General features: G+C 47.5%; 1 protein-coding gene across 1 annotated transcript; it reads right to left on the bottom strand.

Annotated features, from left to right (window-relative positions):
* Positions 1-1,503: 1,503 nt before the first annotated feature.
* Positions 1,504-19,954, bottom strand: LOC149865415 (carboxypeptidase A1-like). The gene is made up of 11 exons (XM_090046272.1): positions 19,880-19,954; positions 16,302-16,383; positions 14,040-14,174; positions 13,289-13,390; positions 12,431-12,532; positions 11,466-11,567; positions 10,339-10,449; positions 8,646-8,736; positions 4,089-4,288; positions 2,295-2,379; positions 1,504-1,722 (listed from the first exon to the last, which is right to left on the bottom strand). The coding sequence occupies exons 1-11, from the start codon at positions 19,942-19,944 to the stop codon at positions 1,535-1,537; spliced, it is 1,263 nt and encodes a 420-aa protein (XP_089902398.1). The 5' UTR covers positions 19,945-19,954; the 3' UTR covers positions 1,504-1,534.
* Between the last annotated feature and the right edge of the window lie 913 nt (positions 19,955-20,867).

Below are 20,867 nucleotides of genomic sequence, written 5' to 3'. Positions count from 1 at the left end.
ACAAGGCAGGGGCTGCGGTGAGTCTGAGATCAGGCAGAAGCAAACAGGGACAAAACAGGAGGACGGCAGAGGTCCGAGGAGCAAACACGAGTGACGTTGCTGGGACAAGTCCCGCAGGAAATAGGAGGGGGTTAACATACATTCAGCTATAATGGCTACAAAACTAATGATATGATAACTTTGGACTGTTTTTGCCTAGTTGGTTGTGTTTTTTTAAGCTCGATATATACTTTAGCAAATTAGCGCGCACTCCAGTTGTTGTGTTTGTTTTTACTTCGATCTTAAACTACTCACAGAAGCAATTTTAATCGTACATACAGAAGTAAGGCTGGAAGGGACCTCGAGAGATCATCTCATCCACCCTGGGGTCAAGCCTGCCACCTTGGTGTCATTCCCGCCCCAGCATATTAGCAAAGCTTCTAGTTTCTCTTTAACTAGAGAAAAATGCGCGTTGTGTTATATGTGATGATGCTGATGCACCACACCACCTGCACCCCCTTCTTCAAATCCTGGGTCCGCCCATAGTTGTGCCTCTTCTGAAAAAGCTGAGCCAAGCCTGAGATATAATGGCCATAAATAGATGTTGCCACAAGAAGTGGATCCGCTCTGCCAATGTGTGTCCTGGCACAGCTGAGCCATTTCATTGGGCAAAACAGATATCACCCGGTGTCCTGCAGGGTTGGGATAACAGGCCGCATCTCCTGATCCTGTGGGACAACACCTCTATGAACAGGGACCCGGGGTTCCCCACTTGCCGCTCTGCACCCAGGGATCCCAACCCGGGTGCATCTCTCCAAAGGGGAAACCCAGATAGGAAGCTGAGATTTAGTTAAACTAAGGGGAAGGGGAGGTTGAAGGGAGAAGGAGACCTGCTAGAAGCTGAGGCCTTGTTGAGCCAAGGTTTTGCCTGAAGCCTTAGCAAGACAGTGTCAGGAGTCCGGGGCTCTTTGTCTCTCCAACTTACGGTGGGAAGCTGCATCCTTTATTTGGTGTGATGCCCACTCACAGGCATTGCTTAAGTGTCAGGCCTCGGAGTCAGGTATCCAGGTTGTAGTCATATTGGTCTATAGGCAAAAGGAATCAAAACTCATGGCAGAAGTGATATCTTTTATTAGACCAACTAGATATCTGCAAAAAAAACTCCCCGTTTTTCTTTATTTGCAAGCTTTCAGGCACAGGCACTCTTCCTCAGGTGTAGGAGATGGCAAAGATTGCAAAAGCTCTCCTAGGTGGAAATGAAAACTCATATTTCACAGGAAAGCTGCAGGTGTGGTAACATCTCCTGTTTGGAACAGGTCATTTTGTGCTGATTAGGTGCCGAGAAAAGTTGGGAAAGTCTTTTTACCTTGAAGCGGTCTGGAGGAAGCAGAACTGTATATCCTTCTGGTTATGGTGTTTCATAGTTCACAGAAGAGCAGAAAGAAGAAATGCTCTTTTGGGCAGGAATTTCTTTTGTGGAGAGGTATCTCTGTGCACTGTTGGACTGCAAATGAGCTCAAACTAAGCCATCAGCTCCATCTTATGGTTTGCTGTGTTAATAGGGATGGTCCCGGGCATGCTCCATGATCTTCATCAGAGCCGGCCATGTCTCCTCAGCCGTTGGGATGATCTGACTGGCCGGCAGGAGGAAGCCGTAACGGCCGGTGTCTCGCAGCTCGAAAGTGTAGGAGTACTTGACACCAATATCATAGGTCCAGTCTATTGTGACACCAGAAGCTGGATCTAAAAAAACCCCACAAAACCCAGGATGTAGAAGTGAAAATGAGGTTTGAAACCAGACTCAAGTGGGGAAGCTCAAATGCTGTTAATAATAGATGTAAAGAGGCTTCAAAAATTGTCCCTACGTGCACCCGGAATTTGCAGCTCGTGTGCAGTCCTATATTCATCTTCCCACGACAGCCCTCACCAGGTTTCCCCAAGCACCGGCTGAGTTTGCTGGTTGCAGCATCTGAGACTGGGTCTTTATCTCAGGTCCAAAGGACTTGAGCCAGCTACAGAGCTTTGATCTCTGTGTGAACCGTAAACCACAAGCTTTGGCCCTACACGGGCATCTCACAACGCCGGGCCCTGCGGCTGGAAATCACCCAGAAGCACGCGTGTCCGACAAGAACTCTGCCCATCAGGGCTTCAGAAAGCCCACCGTTCACCGCGATGCTCACAGCTGAGACACGCGACGGGGGCAAACCTCGCCACGGCGCACTCAGTAGCAGCCGCGCTGCGACCCAAGCCCCGGTGTCACCAAGTATTTAGCGAGGAAAGAAGAAGGTGTCCTGCTGCCCTGCTGGATAACTTACAAATGGTGCTGAAGACACTCCCATACTTGTACCGAGTCCCGTGTACTGCTTTTAAGGCTTCCACTGCCTCTTTGGCTAGATTGTCCTGCAAACAAGGAGTAAGTGGTAAAAGGCTGGGAGGTCCTTGAATAGTCAGTGAAAGTGTCTTTCCTGTCCTCCCTCTCTGCCTCTGTTCAGGTAATAGCCATCAGGTGGAAACACTGCATCAGCCGATGGTTTTCCATTGGTGTTTCATCTAGTCTGTCTCTCAGACACACATGTACACAGATACATTTGACTTGGGGAATGGGCATGGCTTATTTCAGTCTTCCCAAGTGAGGCTCCCAAGCGAGGTGGCGCTCTCTCCTACCTTGGGGGTCTTCAACTGGACACATATTTGGCTGGGGTGATATGATCCCGGCACCCGTTCCTGCCCAGGGCAGAGGGTCGGACCTGATGATCTGTTTAGGTCCCTTCCGACCCTAAGCCCTACGATACTATGAAATCCTGTGATGGTTAAGTGGAGCTCATGAAGGCAATGAATGGCCTGCCCCCATTAGAGGAAGGAAGGGATACAGAACATGATGGAGTAGGTGGATTGCACACAATGGCCCATGAATCCCTTCCTGTTTCTATGAACATATGAATGGGGACCAGAGAGGCTGGCTGAGTGTTAAAATGAGAGAGACCCATGAGATGATGGTGAGTAGAGAGCACCAGACACCACCAGTCCCTCTGAGGAGTTAACAGAGCCTATGGAGCCTCTCTTATCCCTCTCCCAGTCCAGATAACGGGTCCATCGTGGAGCTCACACGATGCAGCTCATTGTGCAGCTTTTGTCACACTGTGTTATCCAAGTACCTCAGTGCTGACCCAAAAGGGGCAACTCCAGAGCAAAGAGGGAAGTTCAGCTCCCATGCCCACTCGCTCTGCAAGCATGATGACGATGATGATGATGCTCAGGGATCTGGGTTTTCCGTTTCCCATGGAAAAATGGAGAGAGCCACAAATTTTCCCCCTTGCCAAAGGAAAATGAGGGTTTCTCATTTTCTGGAGAAACCCACGGATTTTGCAGTTTTGCAAGGAGCTCTCTGCAGGTGGGAATGGGAGGAGGGCAGTCAGGCAGGGGCGCCGGGTGCATGTGCACAGTGCCGTCAGGCAGCTTGGAGAGCAGCTGAGGTGGGGGGAGATTGAGGCCCCCGTAGTGAGGGAGGGAGCTGGGCAGGGCTGGGGCTGCTGCCCAGACAGGCGGTGCATGGGGCTTGGAGCCCGTGGCCACAGTGCGCATCCTCAGAGCCCCGGCAAGGAGCAGGATGGGCTGCGGATGGGTCATCCGGGGGCAGAAGGGGCCGGTTCCTTGCCTCTGCATGCACTCCCGGGGGCCTGTGGGTGGGGGGCGAGGGGCACCAGCAGGGCTGAGGGGGTGTGCAGGGCGAGTGAGGGGCATGACCAGTGCCATGGGGCTGTGGTGGGGAGTGAGGTTCACCAGCAGGGCTGGGGGGGGGGGAGGCTTTCATTTTAATCATGGATTTGGGGGGGTTTATCAAAAAAATTGTGATTTTTTTTAATCAGGGAAAACCAGGATCCCTGATGAGGAAGAGGACACCAACAAGCACGCTGACTTTGATGAAAGCAGCTACTGTCCATGTGGAAGGGGCTGACACCACCAAGCTGTCCTTCGGATGGCAGTGACTTTCAGTCACCGCTGCAGCCCAGGTGCGAACTGCTGAGCGTCTATCCCCCACTCAATCCCCCGAGTGACGAGTCCCCAGCACACAGCTCTCCCTAGATGTGTTTACTGGGAGCCGTTCTCACCAGTTCCCGAAAGTCAGAAGCAGGCACAGATGTGTAGCTGTAAGGGTACATCAGCATTTGGGAGTAGCTGTGGATGGAGATCACAGCCGCCACATTTCCATGGCCGAGGATGAAGCTTGCAATGGCCTTTGTTTCTTTCTCAGAAAAAGGATAGCGTCCACAGTACAGATCTGAACAGGGATTTCTGCTGGCACCACGTCCTGCAATAGAACGGATGAGACCGAGAATTAAAACACAGCACCGTATTTGTGAAAAGCATGGGTATGACTGCTTGGGTGCGAGTGTGAATAACCAGAAAGCTCCTTTTGAAGAGTCCCGACATCACTGTGGTTTAAAACCATCGGCAGTCAGACCAATGCTAGGTCAAACCAGTGCTCCTTCTAGCCCAGCAGTCTGTCTCCAGCAGTGACAGAAATGGATGCGACAGGGGGAGAGCGCTGACCGGGTCTCTCTAGCGTGATCTACACTTGGATGCTTATCTTGCTGGGATCCTATGACCCCAGCTGACTTCCTGCCCCTTGGGCAGGGGGCTGGACCCGCTGACCTCGTGAGGTCCCTTGCAGCCCTGATGTCTATGAAATCTATCCCCTATTCGATATCCTCCCTAACATTCACCGTTGTTGGTCTAGAAATACCAGAGGAAACATCTCCAACCGTTCTTGCTTCCTCGGGAATAAATAAAACACCTGACAAGCTGCTAATTTATTTTTGCAAATAGTCAAATCCTTTCAACCCCATGAGGCAGCATCCCAGCCATTCACAGGGACTGTGAACTCATAAGAAGTGTTATGTCCTCAGTATATGTGTTAGGCATGCCTGATAGTAGGCAAAACTATTTTGCATGGTATTTTATCTCCTGCTGCTGCCAGCTGCTTTGTCTGGAAGCCTTCAGTTAAGCCTTTTTTTAGTAAAATCAAACTGGGTGCTCCTCTTGCTCCCTGCCTGATCTCGCTGGGACAAACCTGCACTACCCTAAACTGCTGACAAGGATGGGGTCGCCATGGGCAGGATGCTGCCGGTGCTTCATCCTGAGTGTCAAGTGCTGCAAGGGAGAAGGGGCCCGTGGCATCGGGGGAGCCCCGGACCAGGAGATCCTGCCCACAGAGTGTCCTGTGCAGCTCTTCTCCAATATGGCAGTGTTGGGATGCAGGCACGTATTTGATGTGGCCAAGTCCTGGGACTCCCATGCCAACTGGCTCATCTTCTATCTGGAAACTGGATCATTGAGGTTAGTCGGTGCTATTGACTCTTATGAGCTCACAGGCTTTTGGCGTTGTTTGCTTGTCCCCGGTCCAACTTAGTGGCAAGTCCTATAAAGAAATCCTCACACTACAAAAAGTTCACTTTGCTCTGACTCCATCTGAAACAGAGGGATGGCTCCATTTTCACTCAAGCAAGCCAAAGGGATTGCGGCATACGCGGCAGAGTTGCCTCTCTGTCCAAAAACTGTAATACAGGGTCTTCATAAAGTCCTTGTGCGCTTCTAAACTTTAATAACTTAGACTGTTTGTATGATAGAAACAATCTGTAAGCGGCATTTAAAAGCAAAGTTTTTAGACTTCAACATAACTGCCATCCATCAGGATACAGTGCTCAGTCGGATCTTCCAACTTCTTAAAAACGTTTCCCAGTTGCTCTTGAGTTACTGCACTAACTGCAGTGGTGATCCCAGCCCTCAGTTCCACCAAAGAGCATGGTTTTGACAAATAAACTACACTTTTAACATGTCCCCATCAACAGAAGTCCAACAGCGACAGGGCAGGTTGAACGAGGTGGCCAAGCAATTGGTCCAACTCTGCCTAGCCACTTCTCTGGGAAAACGTGATTTAGGAGCTGTCGTGCATTCAGAGCATAGCAGCACAGCGCTCCATCTGATTGAAGAATAAATTCATTATTACTTATGAAGTCTAGCTTTGTGTACTCTAGTTGTCCTAAAACTTTAATCAATTTGCTTTTAAATGATGATCGAGCTGCTGATCAGTACCCAGGGAGAAGCAGTCCAAGCCAAGTGCCTACAGTTTGGCACCAGGATTTTTCTAGAAGATTATGGAAGACTTACCAGCAGGTCTAAAAGGAATTGCTTCATATTTGGAGGAGGTCCTTATAAGAGCAATCAATATAAGAATCAGCTGTTGGGCTGCAAGAAGTATTATGACACATTGCTAGTGCTGGTCTAAAACTTGAGAGAGAGAAGTGTGTTTTGGGGGTAACTAATGCTGAGCTCCTGGGATTCGGCATCAATGCAAATGGCAGCCACTGAACTAATGCAAAAGTAGAAAGAATTCATGGAGCTGCAATGCCCGGGAACAAGCAGGAACTGCAAGCACTCCTCTTAACTTCTACCATTATCTTCTACCATTCCTTTTTAAAAGACCAGCCCATAGCTGTCGAGCCTTTACATCATTCATTGGTGAAGGATGCAGGGGAAGTAGGCTAAATGCCACAGTAAGGCTTTCAATGATGTGAAGCTCTTGTTGTCATTGGACAGCATGCTCGTTCATCATGATGTGGAGAAGCCAATTCTCCTTATGTGCGATGCATCGCCATGCGGCGTTGGGGCTGTCCCGAGTCATATATAGAACAATGGATGTGAAGATCTAATTGCCTCCTACCCCCGCACTACGAATACAACTGAGAGGAATTGCTCCCAAATTGAAGAGGAAGGCCTGGCTACTGTTTCTGGAGTGAAGAAATTCCATGACTACTTATATGGCTGTAAACTAACAATTGTGATAGACCACACGCTGCTACTGGGTTTATTTACCAAGAAAAGACCCCAAATTATTTCACTGTGCATTTCCATTGGTCCTTACTCCTCCTTGCATATGACTGAAATTCATGACCACTCCGGAAAGTCAGTAACCAATGCAAATGCACTGAGCCGATTGCTGTCACCTAGTCCTAAATTCACTGTTGTTCCAGTGTCTCAAGTTATAATGCTTGAATCAACTCCTGATCCTCCTCTCCAGGCAGTTGACATTGCTTGCATATCTACTAAGGATCTAGTGTCAGCCCAAGTACTAAACTGCGTATGGAAGGGGTGGCAAAGTTAGATGAATTCAGGCCATTTATTATACACCAGTATGAGTTTTCTGCCTATACGAGATGTCTTCTATGGTGTAATGTAATGGTTACCCCCAGCAAAGGTTGTACATCACTCCATGATGCTCTTCATGCTAGACATCTAAGAATCGTTCTTATGAAAGCACTTGCCAGAAGTTGTCTGGGTGTCAAAGATGGATGCTGACATTGAGCAAACTGTAAAGAAGAGCAAGCCCACACCAAGGTATTCACCATGCACCAGCTAAGGCTCCAGTCCACTCATGGGAGGTGACTAGCTTGCCACGGTCAGGTCTGCATATAGATTTTGCGGGCCCATTCCAAGGCCAGATAGCCTCCATTGTTGCTGATTCCTTCTCCAAATGACTGGAAGTTGTTCCAGTTGCATCCATGTCATCATGCACCAGAATCCAAGTTTTATGAAAACTTTTTCCCAAAAGATGGTCTTCCAGATACCATAGTGTCTGATAATGATGCACAATTCACTTCAAGAAGTGACAGATAAGATTCCTCTCCATAATCATCGCATCTGCACCGTTCTGCCAGAGACAGGGCAAGCACATAGTCCAAACAACTAAATATTCATTGAAGCAGACTGCTGATGGTGAATGGGACCTACAGTGCACAGTGAACTACTGATGAAATGTCAGTTGAAGACACATCTGGATACGCTTCATGTAGACCTGCCAAGTAAAGTGTGAAATCCAGTTCTTTCCAGAAGAAGCTACTTTACCTGTGCAGACTTTCAAAACCTTTGATCCTCTGTGTATCTGAAACTATGCAACTGGGTGCCTGTAACTGTCCTTGAAGGCACAGGACTAGCGCCATACAGCACCAAGACTCCAGATGGCAAGACACTTTGCAGACATGCCAACCAGATGCAAGGCAGAGTTTCAGATGATGTGCAATCTTTCAATCCAGAAGATGTCCAAATGCCAGCAGGACCAGTTCTTACATGTCCATCAGCTATTTTTCCAGAGCTGTTGAATCCTCCAGCTGTTGAAATGACTCAGAAAGAGCCAAAAGACCTGGCTGCCCTTTTCAGTGGGCCAACTCCAATCTCTGAATCAGGTCATCAGGGCAAGTCATCATCAGGGAGCAACAGGGCAACTATCTTTATTATAACAAAAGACTTCCAAGCAAGATAGGAGGCAGGAGTAGAAGATAAATGCCATGTGGAATAGTGCTTTCTACTGGCAGGGATTCACAACATACATACGTGTCACACTCTTCCCCACTAGATTATTTAGTCCTTTAAGTGCTTTGGCTGATCTCATTGGGACAAATTCCTACAACACACTAAAACAACCATGATCAAACTTACTCCTTGTTCTAACTCCAATGAAACCCCTTCATTATACAGTAACTACCACCCTTACACACAAATCGTATGCACCTTGGAGTGCATGTTGCAAGCAGAGAAGCCTGAATTTCTATGAAATCTATGAAATACTACGGGCTTATTGTATAAAAGAAAAGCAGCTGGGATTAACATACCTCCAAAGCCTACACCCCAGTTTCTGTTGAGGTCTACACCAACGCAGAGATTTCCGGGGTTTATGGACCGGGTCTTTCGCCACATACGGTTCTAGGAGCAAGCAGAAAGGGACCATGGGGTTGTGAGAACAGCTGGGCCTCAACTCATTTTTATCCATGTTCAGGTGTCACCCAGCATGAGCAGAGTGGTGCAGTTTGTATGATGCTGTTTGGAGGTAATGTCACTGCAGGCAGGCACCAGCTGAAGTGCCTCTGGGAGGAGGTCACCGGGGGTGTTTCTGTAGCAGTCTCCAATATTTTTGAACCTATATCCTAAATGATGCGAGGATAACTTCTTGCTCAGAGCATGGGTGGTTAAATTTTCTCCCTGGTTTAATTTCAACGAAGCCCTTTTGTTATGCAATAACTAACATGATTATTAGAGACCCATGCTATTAGATCCTATACGGTAGAACTGTATGCTATTGTGCCACCAAAGTACTGTATTTACCCAAATCCAGGAAGACCCTGAATTTAAAACTACCTGCCAATATTTAGCTTCTATTCATGGAAAAATGATAAATTTGTTACAACTCTCCATGTATAGAATCCAACTATTGGAAGGCTGTCTTAAGTTTGTCCCCACCACCACTGCAGCAGGGAAAGTAGTGGGGGAGCAATGGGAAATAGCCAGGAGCGGGGCAGATGGTAGGTGTAAGGCAGTGTGGGGGGCATGTGGTGGGAAGGATGTGGTATGGGGACAGGCAGCTTGCCCCCTGCAGCCTGTCCTCCCCACCATGTACCCCCTGCCATGCCTACCCCCTTATGCAGCCTCAGGACCCCATCCCCCCATTCCTCCCCCCACGCTGCTTCTGCTCCCCACAGCTTCAGGGCCCCCCCCTTCCCCTCTGCCCCCACACTTACTCTTGCTCTGGGGCCAGCCCCATCCCAGCCTGGGACACAGAGCGTGGCTCTAGTCCAGCCCCATGGCAGTGGCGTGGAGCCAGCACAGCTGCTACAGGGTTGGGCTCAGACCGTGCTCCATGTCCCGGGCTGGAGCCTGGCACTAGGGCAAGAGTAAGCAAAGGGGAGGATGAAACAGAGAGAAAGAGGGGTGGGGGCCCACGGCTGCAAGGGCAGAAGCAGCATGGTGAGGAGATGGAGAAAGTATGGACAGGGGAGACAGGGGGACCCAAGGATGAAATGCGGACAGGCATGGGGAGCGGAGGTGATGAGGGAGCAGGTAGCAGCTGCAGGACTTGCCCTGACCTGGGGTGAAACTAGAGCCACAGCAGCTGCCTGTACCACCCTTGCCCCCACCCCCTTCAATTCTGAGATAAAGGGTTTTTTTCCCAGTGTTAAACAGAGGGAAGATACCTTGTCTTGGAATTGAGTAAATACAGTAACTGTACATATTCTGCAGCCAGCACTTCTCCCCTGGCTCAGCTCCATGCCCCACTTTCAGATCAAATGCGGGCAGCACAAATCCCAGCACATACCTCTCCATCCCGGTACAGGAAGGGGACGCAGGGCCCACCATGAAGGACAACACCATGGACAGGGCTTCTCCTCCCCAAAACATGACAGTGCCCCAAGAAGTCCCTGACATGGCTTGTGCCTAAAGCTGTCCCTGCATACATGGATAATACAGCTGAGGACCAAGACCCCCCTCCTCCTGTCACACCCCTCCCCCCGGTCCTGAGGAGGTACTTACATGGCTGTGAGTATATGCATAGCCATCAGGGTTGGCAACTATCTCCAGGAAGATGTCCATGCGGTCTAGAAGGGCGGTCAGGGAGGCATTCTTGCCATATTCGGTGGCTATCTGCATGGACAGAAGGCTTGAATTATTATGGGTTGCTTTTGTTGCAGCGTGTGGGCTCATAGCTGCTGATCCATTACAGTTCAAATGACAACAATCCAGGGTCCTGTATGAGACTAGCCCTAATTTTGGAGGAAAGTAGAACAAAACAATGACTGAAAATGGGTGCCAGACATAATTTCAAACATGCAATTAGAAATTAGGCCTCTTGCCACCAACTACCAAGGGGAATGGTAGATTCTCCATCTCTTGAGGTCCTCAAGCCTGGATGCCTTTCTGGAAGATGCTTCAGCTAAAGGTAAATTAGTGACCTCACTACAGCAGTAACTGGATGAAATGCAAGGAGTATGATCTGTAGGAGGTCAGACTAGAAGATTTATAGGGTCTGTCTGGCTTTAAAATATACTCATCCAAAATTGGGCGGTAGTCTCAACTCAATTTCTAATGTCCATGCAACAACCCCAGGGACAGTAATCTACCAATCTGTTGATCTCAACATAGTCTTGAAGAAGAAGCTCCAAGAGGAGACGTGCTAACTGAGTTCCAATATTGCAATGCTGTTATAATGAGCAGGATGATCAATTCTTTTCCATGATCGATCAGGACAGGACAGGAGGAAACCAGCCTGATGGCAGTGAGGAAGATTAAAATTTAGATTGCATTTTAAGGAAAACTTTTCTAGCTGCAAAGGTGGTGAGACACTGGACCAGGCTAAGTCAGGCAGCTGTGGAATCTCTTTATTGGATTAGATTGATATCTGTTGCGGACAGTGTAGCTATACTTAAGGCTGTCTCAGTGCAAGGGGCTGGATGGGGTGATCTCTTGAAGTCCCTTCCAAACCTACATTTCTACGGTTCTACCAAGGGTGAACTCCACTTGGGTTCAGTTCAATAAGACCTGGTTGAGATGGACACCCCCACCACTGCGATGGGCTGATGAAACACTCTGCTCCCAGTGACTTTCCTGCTGCCACTGCTACCTTTCAGCTCTTTGGGAAGGAGAGGTATTTACTAGATTACCTTGTTGGCAGTCCACACACCAGTGGCTTGGGTGACCCACTCACGAGGGTGAATGCCGGTATCAATCCAGATGGCACGACAGTGACTCTTCCCAGTGCTGAACTGCAGCAAACAGAACATGTCAACATTAACCACAACTCAGGCACTGGTGGGTGGAAAACTGTGCATGCACATTTGCAGGGTAAATAGTTTGTTCTGATTGTGTAAGGCCTGTAAGTTGGTATCTTGATAGAGCAGCTTTGTAGAGACAGGTGAAGCCCTCCCTTTTCAAGTAGTGTGTGCAATTTCCCTTGGACTCTGTGGGATGAATGCATTAACATCTCTTGTTATGGTTGTCACACTTTTCTAGACTCTCAGTGCTCATTACCCTTCATTCCACGCATGCCCATGCGTCCCTTAAAAGCGTAGGGTGGATCTCCTCAGACTCTGCGGGGATATAACCAGAAGTGTAGTATGCAAATAATGTGCCCATGGCAGACCTCTCTCACCTTCCCCGCATGGCAGCACGCAGAACAGCAGGTGCAGGCAGTGTGTCATGGCGCGCTAGGCGTTCTGGGACTCCCCTGCCATGCTACAAAACTACAGATCCCAGAAGGCCTTGCACACCACGACAGATATTGCCTACACTGCTGCAGTGTGCAAGCAGGTAGGACCAGTGGAGCAGGGCACGGCAGAGGGAAGCACCCCATCTTCCTTGTGACGCCCTGGCAGGTGCCCCACTCAGCCACACCACCTTACGCCACTGAGTGTAACACTTTGTCAGATTTAGCAATACTGCAGTGGTGTTAGTGAGATATATGGGGGGATATATATACGGTATAGGGGAAGTCCGCTTGCCCGTTGATCCAGACTTCTCTCAGCAAGGCAGTAAGTGCCTAATGTTAAACATGCATATTTCCATTGACCCCCATGGGATTGCTGATGGGAGCCCACGTCAAACAACTGCCATGTTGTGAAACACCTACCTGGAGCACATAAAGAGGCCGCTTTTCATAGCTCTCTCCAATCTGAATTTTGCTGACCAGGTTGGGATGTCGGGCCACAAGATTGTCCATCCAGCTGTAGATCTGAGAGGAAGCATTTTAACTCATGCTCATCAAACTGGCCTTGTGTTTCAATCTGTCCTGCTCTCAGCTAACTAATCTCAGCTCCTAGAGGATGACCACCAATTGCCTATGACAGCTGGGAAGCTGCTCCGCTGACATGCTAAGAGACCTTCACAGGAGGGGACTGGTTCAGCCACTTACATCTGTAGACCAGAGGTTCATATTATTGTGCTCATTCCCATGTCTTTCTGCAGAGCAGCATGGAAACCAGCGACAACGATCCTGGGATGACTGTGGAGGGCTGTTTAAAATGCGCTGACACCCCCTGCTCTTACACAAGGGTCCATCACCCACCATCAAGGCTCTGAACACACCTAAAGTTTGGATGCACCACTGAGAAAGCAGCTGCTCAGAAAATGACTCGCGCCATGCAAAGACAGAAAGCACTGATGGTTGGGTTTCTTGGCTGAAGTTTTGCTTCTAGGCAAAGAAGAAGCAAGGGGATCTGTTTGAAATGAACCTTTCTTGGAAAATCCTCCCACAATATTCTCCCTTAGTCCTACAGCGTGGGCATCGACTACGACCTGGTTTGTGCTGACCACAACGTGGAGCTGACCACAACGTGGTGGAGCCTGACTACAACATGGTGGAGCTGACCACGACGTGGTGGAGCCTGACTACAACATGGTGGAGCTGACCACGACCTGGTGGAGCTGACCGTGACCTGGTTTGAACCATTGGGCCACAAAGGAGAGAAACTGCTGCTCAAGGAAGTACCTCATCTAAAGCATGGTAGGAGGAGAGGAATTGAGACCAGTTGCAGCTCCTCTTCAACTTTCTGGCCCACCTCATGGCCCTTTTTTCTTCATCCAGTAATTTCTGTTCAAAAAGCACATACAGAGATGAGGACAGGAACTTTTTCCTCCCACGTGGACCGCACGGCTGTTGTATGCTGTGCAGTCACCAGCAGGAGTTCACCAAACAGCACAAACCCCTGCCAGCTGAGCTAAAGGAACAGCTCCTTCAGCCCCCACCAAGTAGCAGGTTCTTGTAGTCACTAAGGTCAACCACTAGAGAAGATGTTACAAGGCCCATATGAAAAAGCAGCTGTAGTCTTTCTGGTTAACATTCAGGAGCCAATCACCCTTGTGATCAAATCCCTTCTTTATCCAAAAATAGCCTTAGCGAATGCAATGCTCATGAAAGAAGCTGGAGACTGCAGGTCTCTACAGATCCACAGAGCAGAAACTGCTTCCGTCATGCTGTGCTGATGACGTACCATCTCTGAACTCATGGCCTGGAAGGTCTCATTCGAAGAATGAGACAGAGCTTTGTCAGTCCTTGTCCCTCTCTGTTGACAGGGCCTACAGGGGGACATTTCATTCCCAAGGTAGGATGGGTTTCATCCAGTGGGAAGAGATACTGCTTTTCCAGCTCATCCTTTTGCTCATTCTGTGTGCCCTCCAGCTTACCTGACTCAGACTTCACCTGGGGTGGTGGACGCTGTTGTCTTGCACCTGATCTTTACCTGTACATCCTCTATCATGGTGGTGTATGGGATGCTGTTGGACTCCAGGAAGGTTTTGACAGGCTGGAGGCTCTGGGAGGGGACTCTCACATCTAGTGGGAGGCCAAGCTTGGAAGGGACTTCCCAAAAGTCAAGCTGATTGTGGGGGGGAAAAAAGACAGATTAGCTTAATTTACACCTCTGTATTGTTCTACCTATGGGTTTCCAAAAACCACAGAGATATACATGAGAACTGGGTCTAAAGAGTCAGTGACAGTCATATCATAATAGCTTCTTGTCTCATTTAGCGCGTCACCTCTAAATGGGGGGTGTGATAGCAGAGTGGGCAGGTATCTTGATTCAGAGGCATAAGCAGTACCAGCCTGATTCTAGGATCATGCCAAAGGCTGTTCTCATTGAATGAGCTGCAACTGGGTAACTGGTCATACAGGCTGGGGAGTCATATATCTCCAGATGTGATGTTGGTCACACTGATCCCTTTTTTGTCGTTAGCTGCAAAAACATGTGAGCCCGCAAATCATGCTTGGCTCCTGCGCCATAGTGATCTTGATCTCTAATTATTAAGCATCCAAACTGGTTTATAGAAAAGCCAACTAATCTGCATGTATATACCTACAGTCATGCCATAGCGACTATGCCTGATCTCAGAAGCTAAGCGCCACTAGGCATGGCTAGGATTTTAATGGGAGACCATCTGAGAATGGCAGATGCTGTAAGCACCAGACAAAATTTATACACAGTGGTCGTATCTACACATGCATTAATATGCTTTAGTTAATGCATATTAAATCTGGTACCTCTGAGCACTTTTCCATGTGCTCCTGGGGCTGGGGGAGGGCAGCACTTTAATTACAGCAGCACCCTATTTAATTAGAGTGGCTGCCTCCCGTGTCTTGTATATCAATGTCCCCACACTTCAAAAGGGCGCTTGAACTCTGCACTCATATACAAGTACCCACGGTTTTTAAGTGATGCTCAATGCGCACTAGCCTATTTTAAGGTGCATTAACTAAAAAGCATATTTTTTGTGATGCTTTAATGTGCATGAAAATAGGCTAATGTGCATTAAAGTGCATGTGTAGATGAGCCCAGTAGATAGCAAATACTGGACTGTAGATAAGGGGAAATACTCTATTTAGTTCCGTGGGGACAAAGGGAAATTTTTCCAAAAAAACCCCAAAACAAATGCCTTCAGGTGCCTCTAAGATAGAACTTGGTGACTGTTAAAGAGAATGTGGTACCAGTATTGGAGCTGCTGAATTAGTCATTGCGAAAAACGTATTCACTGAATTTAGCCCCTTTATTTAACAGCGAATTGTCCATGAACAGATTTCTACAAATTTGTTCTACTTGATTTCTACAAGTTTGTTCCTCATTCAAAATGATTTAGTGAATATTTTACATAATCATCTTTCAGTCTAGAAGCCCTTTGTGAAGTTTTTACTGTGCAGGATTCAGTGAATAGTCGATATTTGTGACTCACTGGACACACAGGTCACATGGGATAGTTGCCCTGTGACTGGGTGAATATAGCTCTTCAGATTGAGTTTCCAGTGCAAATGCTCACAGTGCCAAACTGTAAACCTGCTTGATATGATTATTGTGCAATATCTGTTTGCAGACTGCTGCTCCTGTCTGAACCTGGTTGCTAGAATATGCTCAGAAAGCAAACACAGCAGGGAGATGAGCCCAGGGGGAGCACATTAAGCTGAATGGTTGACCAACCATTTGAAAATGCATTTATGGCAGAACTGGCTCTACCCTACATAATGCAAAGCCATCAGGGACATAAAGTCTGGAGGAAAAGTATTTCCATTGCAGCTCATATCTGAGGGAGAGTCTCATCATTTAATTATCCACATTTTTAATTTTGGCAAAACACTAATTTGAACTGCCAGAAATGGAGCATTTGGATTTGGATCTTTCATGATGGCAGGTAGTCAGGATCTCCATTGTATATCTGACCTGCTGGTGGTCCTCCATCCTGGTACTTCTAATTCCAGGCTCAGCCATAGACCATTGACCGAACAGAGAGCACTATCTACTACATTCCCAGCTTCCTGAAATAGTTTGTTTTTCCCAAGATGCCTCCCATGAAAATACAACATCATTTATGTCTCTCCTTAATGTGGGAGAGCAGAGGAGATGATAGCCCAAGGTAGCATGCCTGCTCGCTATAGCTGCTCATCCTAGCCAGAAGGCAGGGTAGAGATGCACCTTTTAGACTTAATAGTTATACAGGGTCTCTACCTCAACACTTACCTGAAGGTCTTCTGATTCCTCTAGTTCCCTGAGTAATACAATGTGTTCTTCTTTGTCAGTCAAGACACGGAGAACTTGGTCCCTAAAGAAGACAAAACAATGAGAAAGGACAGAAGGTGCTTGAGAAGGGCGGTAAAGAACCAGCGATAGATCGGATGGGCAAACAGTGGAGATACCAGCCTATCACAGTCATAGCATCATAGACAATGAGGGTTGGAAGGGCCCTCAGGAGGTCACATCTAGTTTAACCCCCTGCTCCAAGCAGGACCAGCCCCAGCTACATCATCCCAGCCAAGGGTTTGTCTAGCCAAGTTTTAAACACCTCTAAGGATGGAGATGCCACCACTTCTCTGGGTAACCTGTTCCAGTGCTTTACTGCCCTCCTCATGAGAAAGTTTTTCCTAATATTCAACCTAAACTTCCATTGTTGCACCTTGAGCCCATTGCTCCTGTCGTCTGCCCCCACTGAGAACAGTCTAGCCCAGCTCCATCCTCTTTGCAACCCCCCTGCAGGGAGTTGAAGGCAGCTATTCAATCCCCCCTCAGTCTTCTTGTCTCCAGACTAAATAAGCCCACTTCCCTCAGCCTCTCCTCACAAGTCATGTGCCTGAGGCCCCTAACCACTTTTGTGGCCCTCCAGTAGACTCTTCCCAATTTGTCCACATCCTTTCTGTAGTGGGGGACCCAAAACTGGACACAGTACTCCAGATGTGGCCTCACCAGTGCTGAGTAGAGGGAAAGAATCACTTCCCTTGATCTGCTGGCAACGCTCCTACCAATGTAGCCTTGGATGCTGGTAGCCTTCTTGGCAACAAGGGCACACTGCTGGCTCATATTCAGCTTCTTGTCCACTGCAACCCCTAGATCCTTTTCTGCAGAGCTGCTGCCCAGCCAGTCACCCCCAGCCTGCACCCATGCATGGGATTGCTCCGTCCAAAGTGCAGGACTTTCCATTTGTTCGCATTGAACTTTATGAGATTCCTTTTGGCCCAATCCTCCAATTTGTCTAGGTAACACTGAATCCTAGCCCTGCCCTCCAGCATATCTCTGACACCCCTCAGCTTGGTATCATCTGCAGACTTGCTGAGGGTGCACTCTCTGCCATCTTCCAGGTCGTTGATGAAGACATGGTCTCAGGACTGACCCCTGGGGCATTCCACTTGACACCAGCTGCCAACTAGATCATCTGAGCCTGATGCTCCAGCCAGCTTTCTATCCATCTTACAGTCCATTCATCCAAGCCATATTGCCTTAGCTTGCCTGCAAGAATCTTGCAGGAAACCCTATCAAAACCTTGCTAAAGTCAAGATGTACCAGTATGCAGTAGAATCGAGTAGGAGGAGGTGCAGAGTGTATGCCATGTTACAAAGAGTTGGGAATTGCACAAATTGCATAAGGAGATCTGAACCTGTTCAGCCTCCACAAGAGGAGGCTGAGAGGTGATCTAGTGGCTGCCTACAAACTCACTGGGGGGGTCAGCAAGAAATAGGGGATACACTGTTTACCAGGGCACCTGTTGGTGTAACTAGAAATAATGGTCAGAAACTGAAAGAGAGCAAATTCAGACTGGACATCAGGGGATTGGACAGACACCTAGCTGGGGTCATCTGATGCCAAAGCTCTTTCCTGCCTAGGCGGGGGATCAGACTCAATGATGTATTAGGTCACTTCCAACCCTAACATCTATGAAACTATGAAACCATGAAATATTGTAAAAATAGTTCAAGCAGATTAGACATCCAGAGTTGAGACCAATGTACATGCGTAAGGAATGGGAGGGAAGAGAGAACAATGAATGGGGATACCTTCATGGATCAGGACTAATGCCATCCAAATGGACCTTGTATAGCTCTATTTTGTCAAGAATGTAATAAGGCTGCTATTTTCCTGGCCTTTGGGACACCCTGGCTAATTACAACTCCACTGCCTTATTTTCACTTGTATAGGATGCTTTGGAAGATCTTTCAGGATATTATTAGTAAAGGACAATTATGAAAACAGGCCAGGAACCAAAACAAGTGAGGAAATGTTATGAGTCATAGAAGGCCTGGGGCAATATGCCACATCTTGGCAGTGTCCCAAGGGAATGGGTGGAAACCTCATTTCTTGATCTTAACAGTGGACTTTGTGAAATGGTAGGGATTACTCTGTAAGGAATAATGATATCCCAGACAGGAAAAGAAACAGATTGGCTAATGGGTCTTGTCCTTCTTTAACTTCAATACTCCTGCTGACCTAGTGGTAGATAGTCATTCCAATTATAGTTCCTCACAAACTAAGGAAACACAGACTAGACGAAAGTACTGGATCAACATGCTCAATGAGTAGTCATCAATGGATGTGTCAAGCAGGGTTCCCCAAAGGTATGTCCTAGGTCTGGTATTTTTTAATAGTTTTATTAATGATTTGGATGATGGGACTGAGTGCATGTTTTCCAAATTTCCAGATGATACCAAGTTGTGTGGAGTTGTTGACACTCTGGAGGGTAGGGCTAGGATTCACAATAACCTTGATAAACTGGAGACATGCTCTTAAATAATTCAAATTAAGTATTCAACAAAGACAAGTGCAAAATAAGAGCATCATTTGCAAATCAAGAGAAGTGATTCTCCCACTCCATTAAGCACTGGGGATGCCTCACTTGATGTCCTGCTGTGGGCTGTGCCCTTCAAGAAAGATGTGAACAGATTGAAAAGAGTCCAGTGGAGAGCAACAAAAATTATTAGAGGGCTGAAAAACATGGCTCACAAGGAAAGGTTGAAAATTAGGATTATTTAGCCCAGAGAAGAGAAGACTGAGGTGGAGATTCAATAACAGTCTTCAAATACCTGAACGGTGATTACAGAGAGGATGGAGATGGGCTTTTCTCTGTGGCTTTAAGGGACAGGACCTAAGAGCAATAGCCTCAAATTACAGCAGAGAAAATATAGGTTGGAGATTAGGAGGAACTTTTTTTACTATGCGGGTGGTCAAGGATTGGAGCAGGCTGCCTAGAGAAGTTGTGGAACCACCATCCTAAGAAACGTTCAAGAGCAGGTAACAAAAACCCATGTGCAGAGTAACCCCAGAGCCTCAAGTTTCTCCCCACGGACCCACTGCTCGTCTCAAGGAAGAGACTGATGTTTGCCCCAGGATAAGTCCTTATCCCCACAAACCTCAGCTCCACTGCCTGTATAATGAGCCTCACAGCTGCAGCAGGGGAACCTCTCTCAGCTCCAGGTAGCTTCCCTTTAGTTTGTGTAAGAAATGAGGTGCCCCTTTCTATTGAATGGGACAGCCTGGAATACCACTTGCCCACAGATCACTCTTTCCACAGGCAATGAGTAAGGAGACAAAACAGCAGAAGGATTTATTATGCATAACCCAGAGGAATGCAGACTTTTGCAGACAAATGAAAACCAGCAGAACAACCAGGACATGAAGGCTGCATGTCTACAAGGTGAATACATTTTTCCAAGGTACTCCCAGTCCTTAGCTTCTCTGATGTGAACAGTTGTCTGCTAGGAACTAACCATGACCCAGTAAGAGCTTTCCTACACAGTCTGTGATATCCAGTCCCTGAGTTCCCCTGTACTCACCCCACAAAACGCTTTTGGCTGAAGGCAGCCACCAGAAGAGTGCCAAAGACCAGAAGACCCCTCATGATCAGCAGAGGGAAAATGTCACTCAGCTCCTAGTCCCTCTATATGTGATGGTCTTCCAGCCAGTTTCCCAAGGGTCTTCCTTTCAGGAACAATTATTCATGTCACTCTGAGAGCAGAATTAGAGATAGCACTGCAAACAGATATATTAACATTACATTAGTTCCCCTGAACTCAAGCATTTGCTTAATTAGATAGAAACAAAGGGGCTTGTATCTGCTGGTCAAAAAGAGGGAGTGATGCTTCAGAAAACACTTGCCATAAATACAGCAAGACTTGCTTTTGCATGATTTTTTTCTATGGGGTGTTCTCTACTTTTAACAGAAGGTAATTCAATGTGTGGTCTTTTACAGGGGAAATGAGGCTGGGTAATCAGCACATGCTTCCCCCTGGCCCAGATTGAATGACTTGAGGAACTGTTGCGTATTCCCTAACTAGGAATGGGCTCCTAAAATTGCAAACGCATTTCTAAGATCCCTTGTAAGCCTTGTGCTGTTTCTATTCTGTCTGCTGGGCAGACCACCTGCTATAGACACTTATACATGCTCAAGTATAAAAGTCTCAAGATCTGGAATTTGCATGATGAAAAATTCTTAGCCACCCAAGCTTTACAGCTAAGGCACTGTTTGCTGTACAGCAAGAGCATCATTGTTGCCTAGAAGTGTTTGACTGCCAATCTCTAGGAGCACAGGGCACTTCTACATGGGTTGAAATAAAATCATTACATGGAGTAGATGGCCTGTGACACACAGCTGAACAATAGGGCTGTGTGAAACGGCACTGTTCCATTTTGACTTGAGTTTTGAGGTTTGGGCAGAACAGCGTTTTGTTTCAAATTTCATTTCAAGTTGAAACAGCTGTTCCATTTCGCTTCATCAAAACAGTGACACTGTTTTGATGCTGTTTTGATGTTTCACCCATTTGC

Source organism: Crocodylus siamensis, chromosome 4, assembly GCF_052110815.1.
Source record: "Crocodylus siamensis isolate JL-2025a chromosome 4, ASM5211081v1, whole genome shotgun sequence".
Taxonomy (NCBI): Eukaryota; Metazoa; Chordata; order Crocodylia; family Crocodylidae; genus Crocodylus; species Crocodylus siamensis.
Note: the sequence above shows the minus strand (reverse complement) of the source record. Positions and strands in the feature narration are given on the sequence as shown.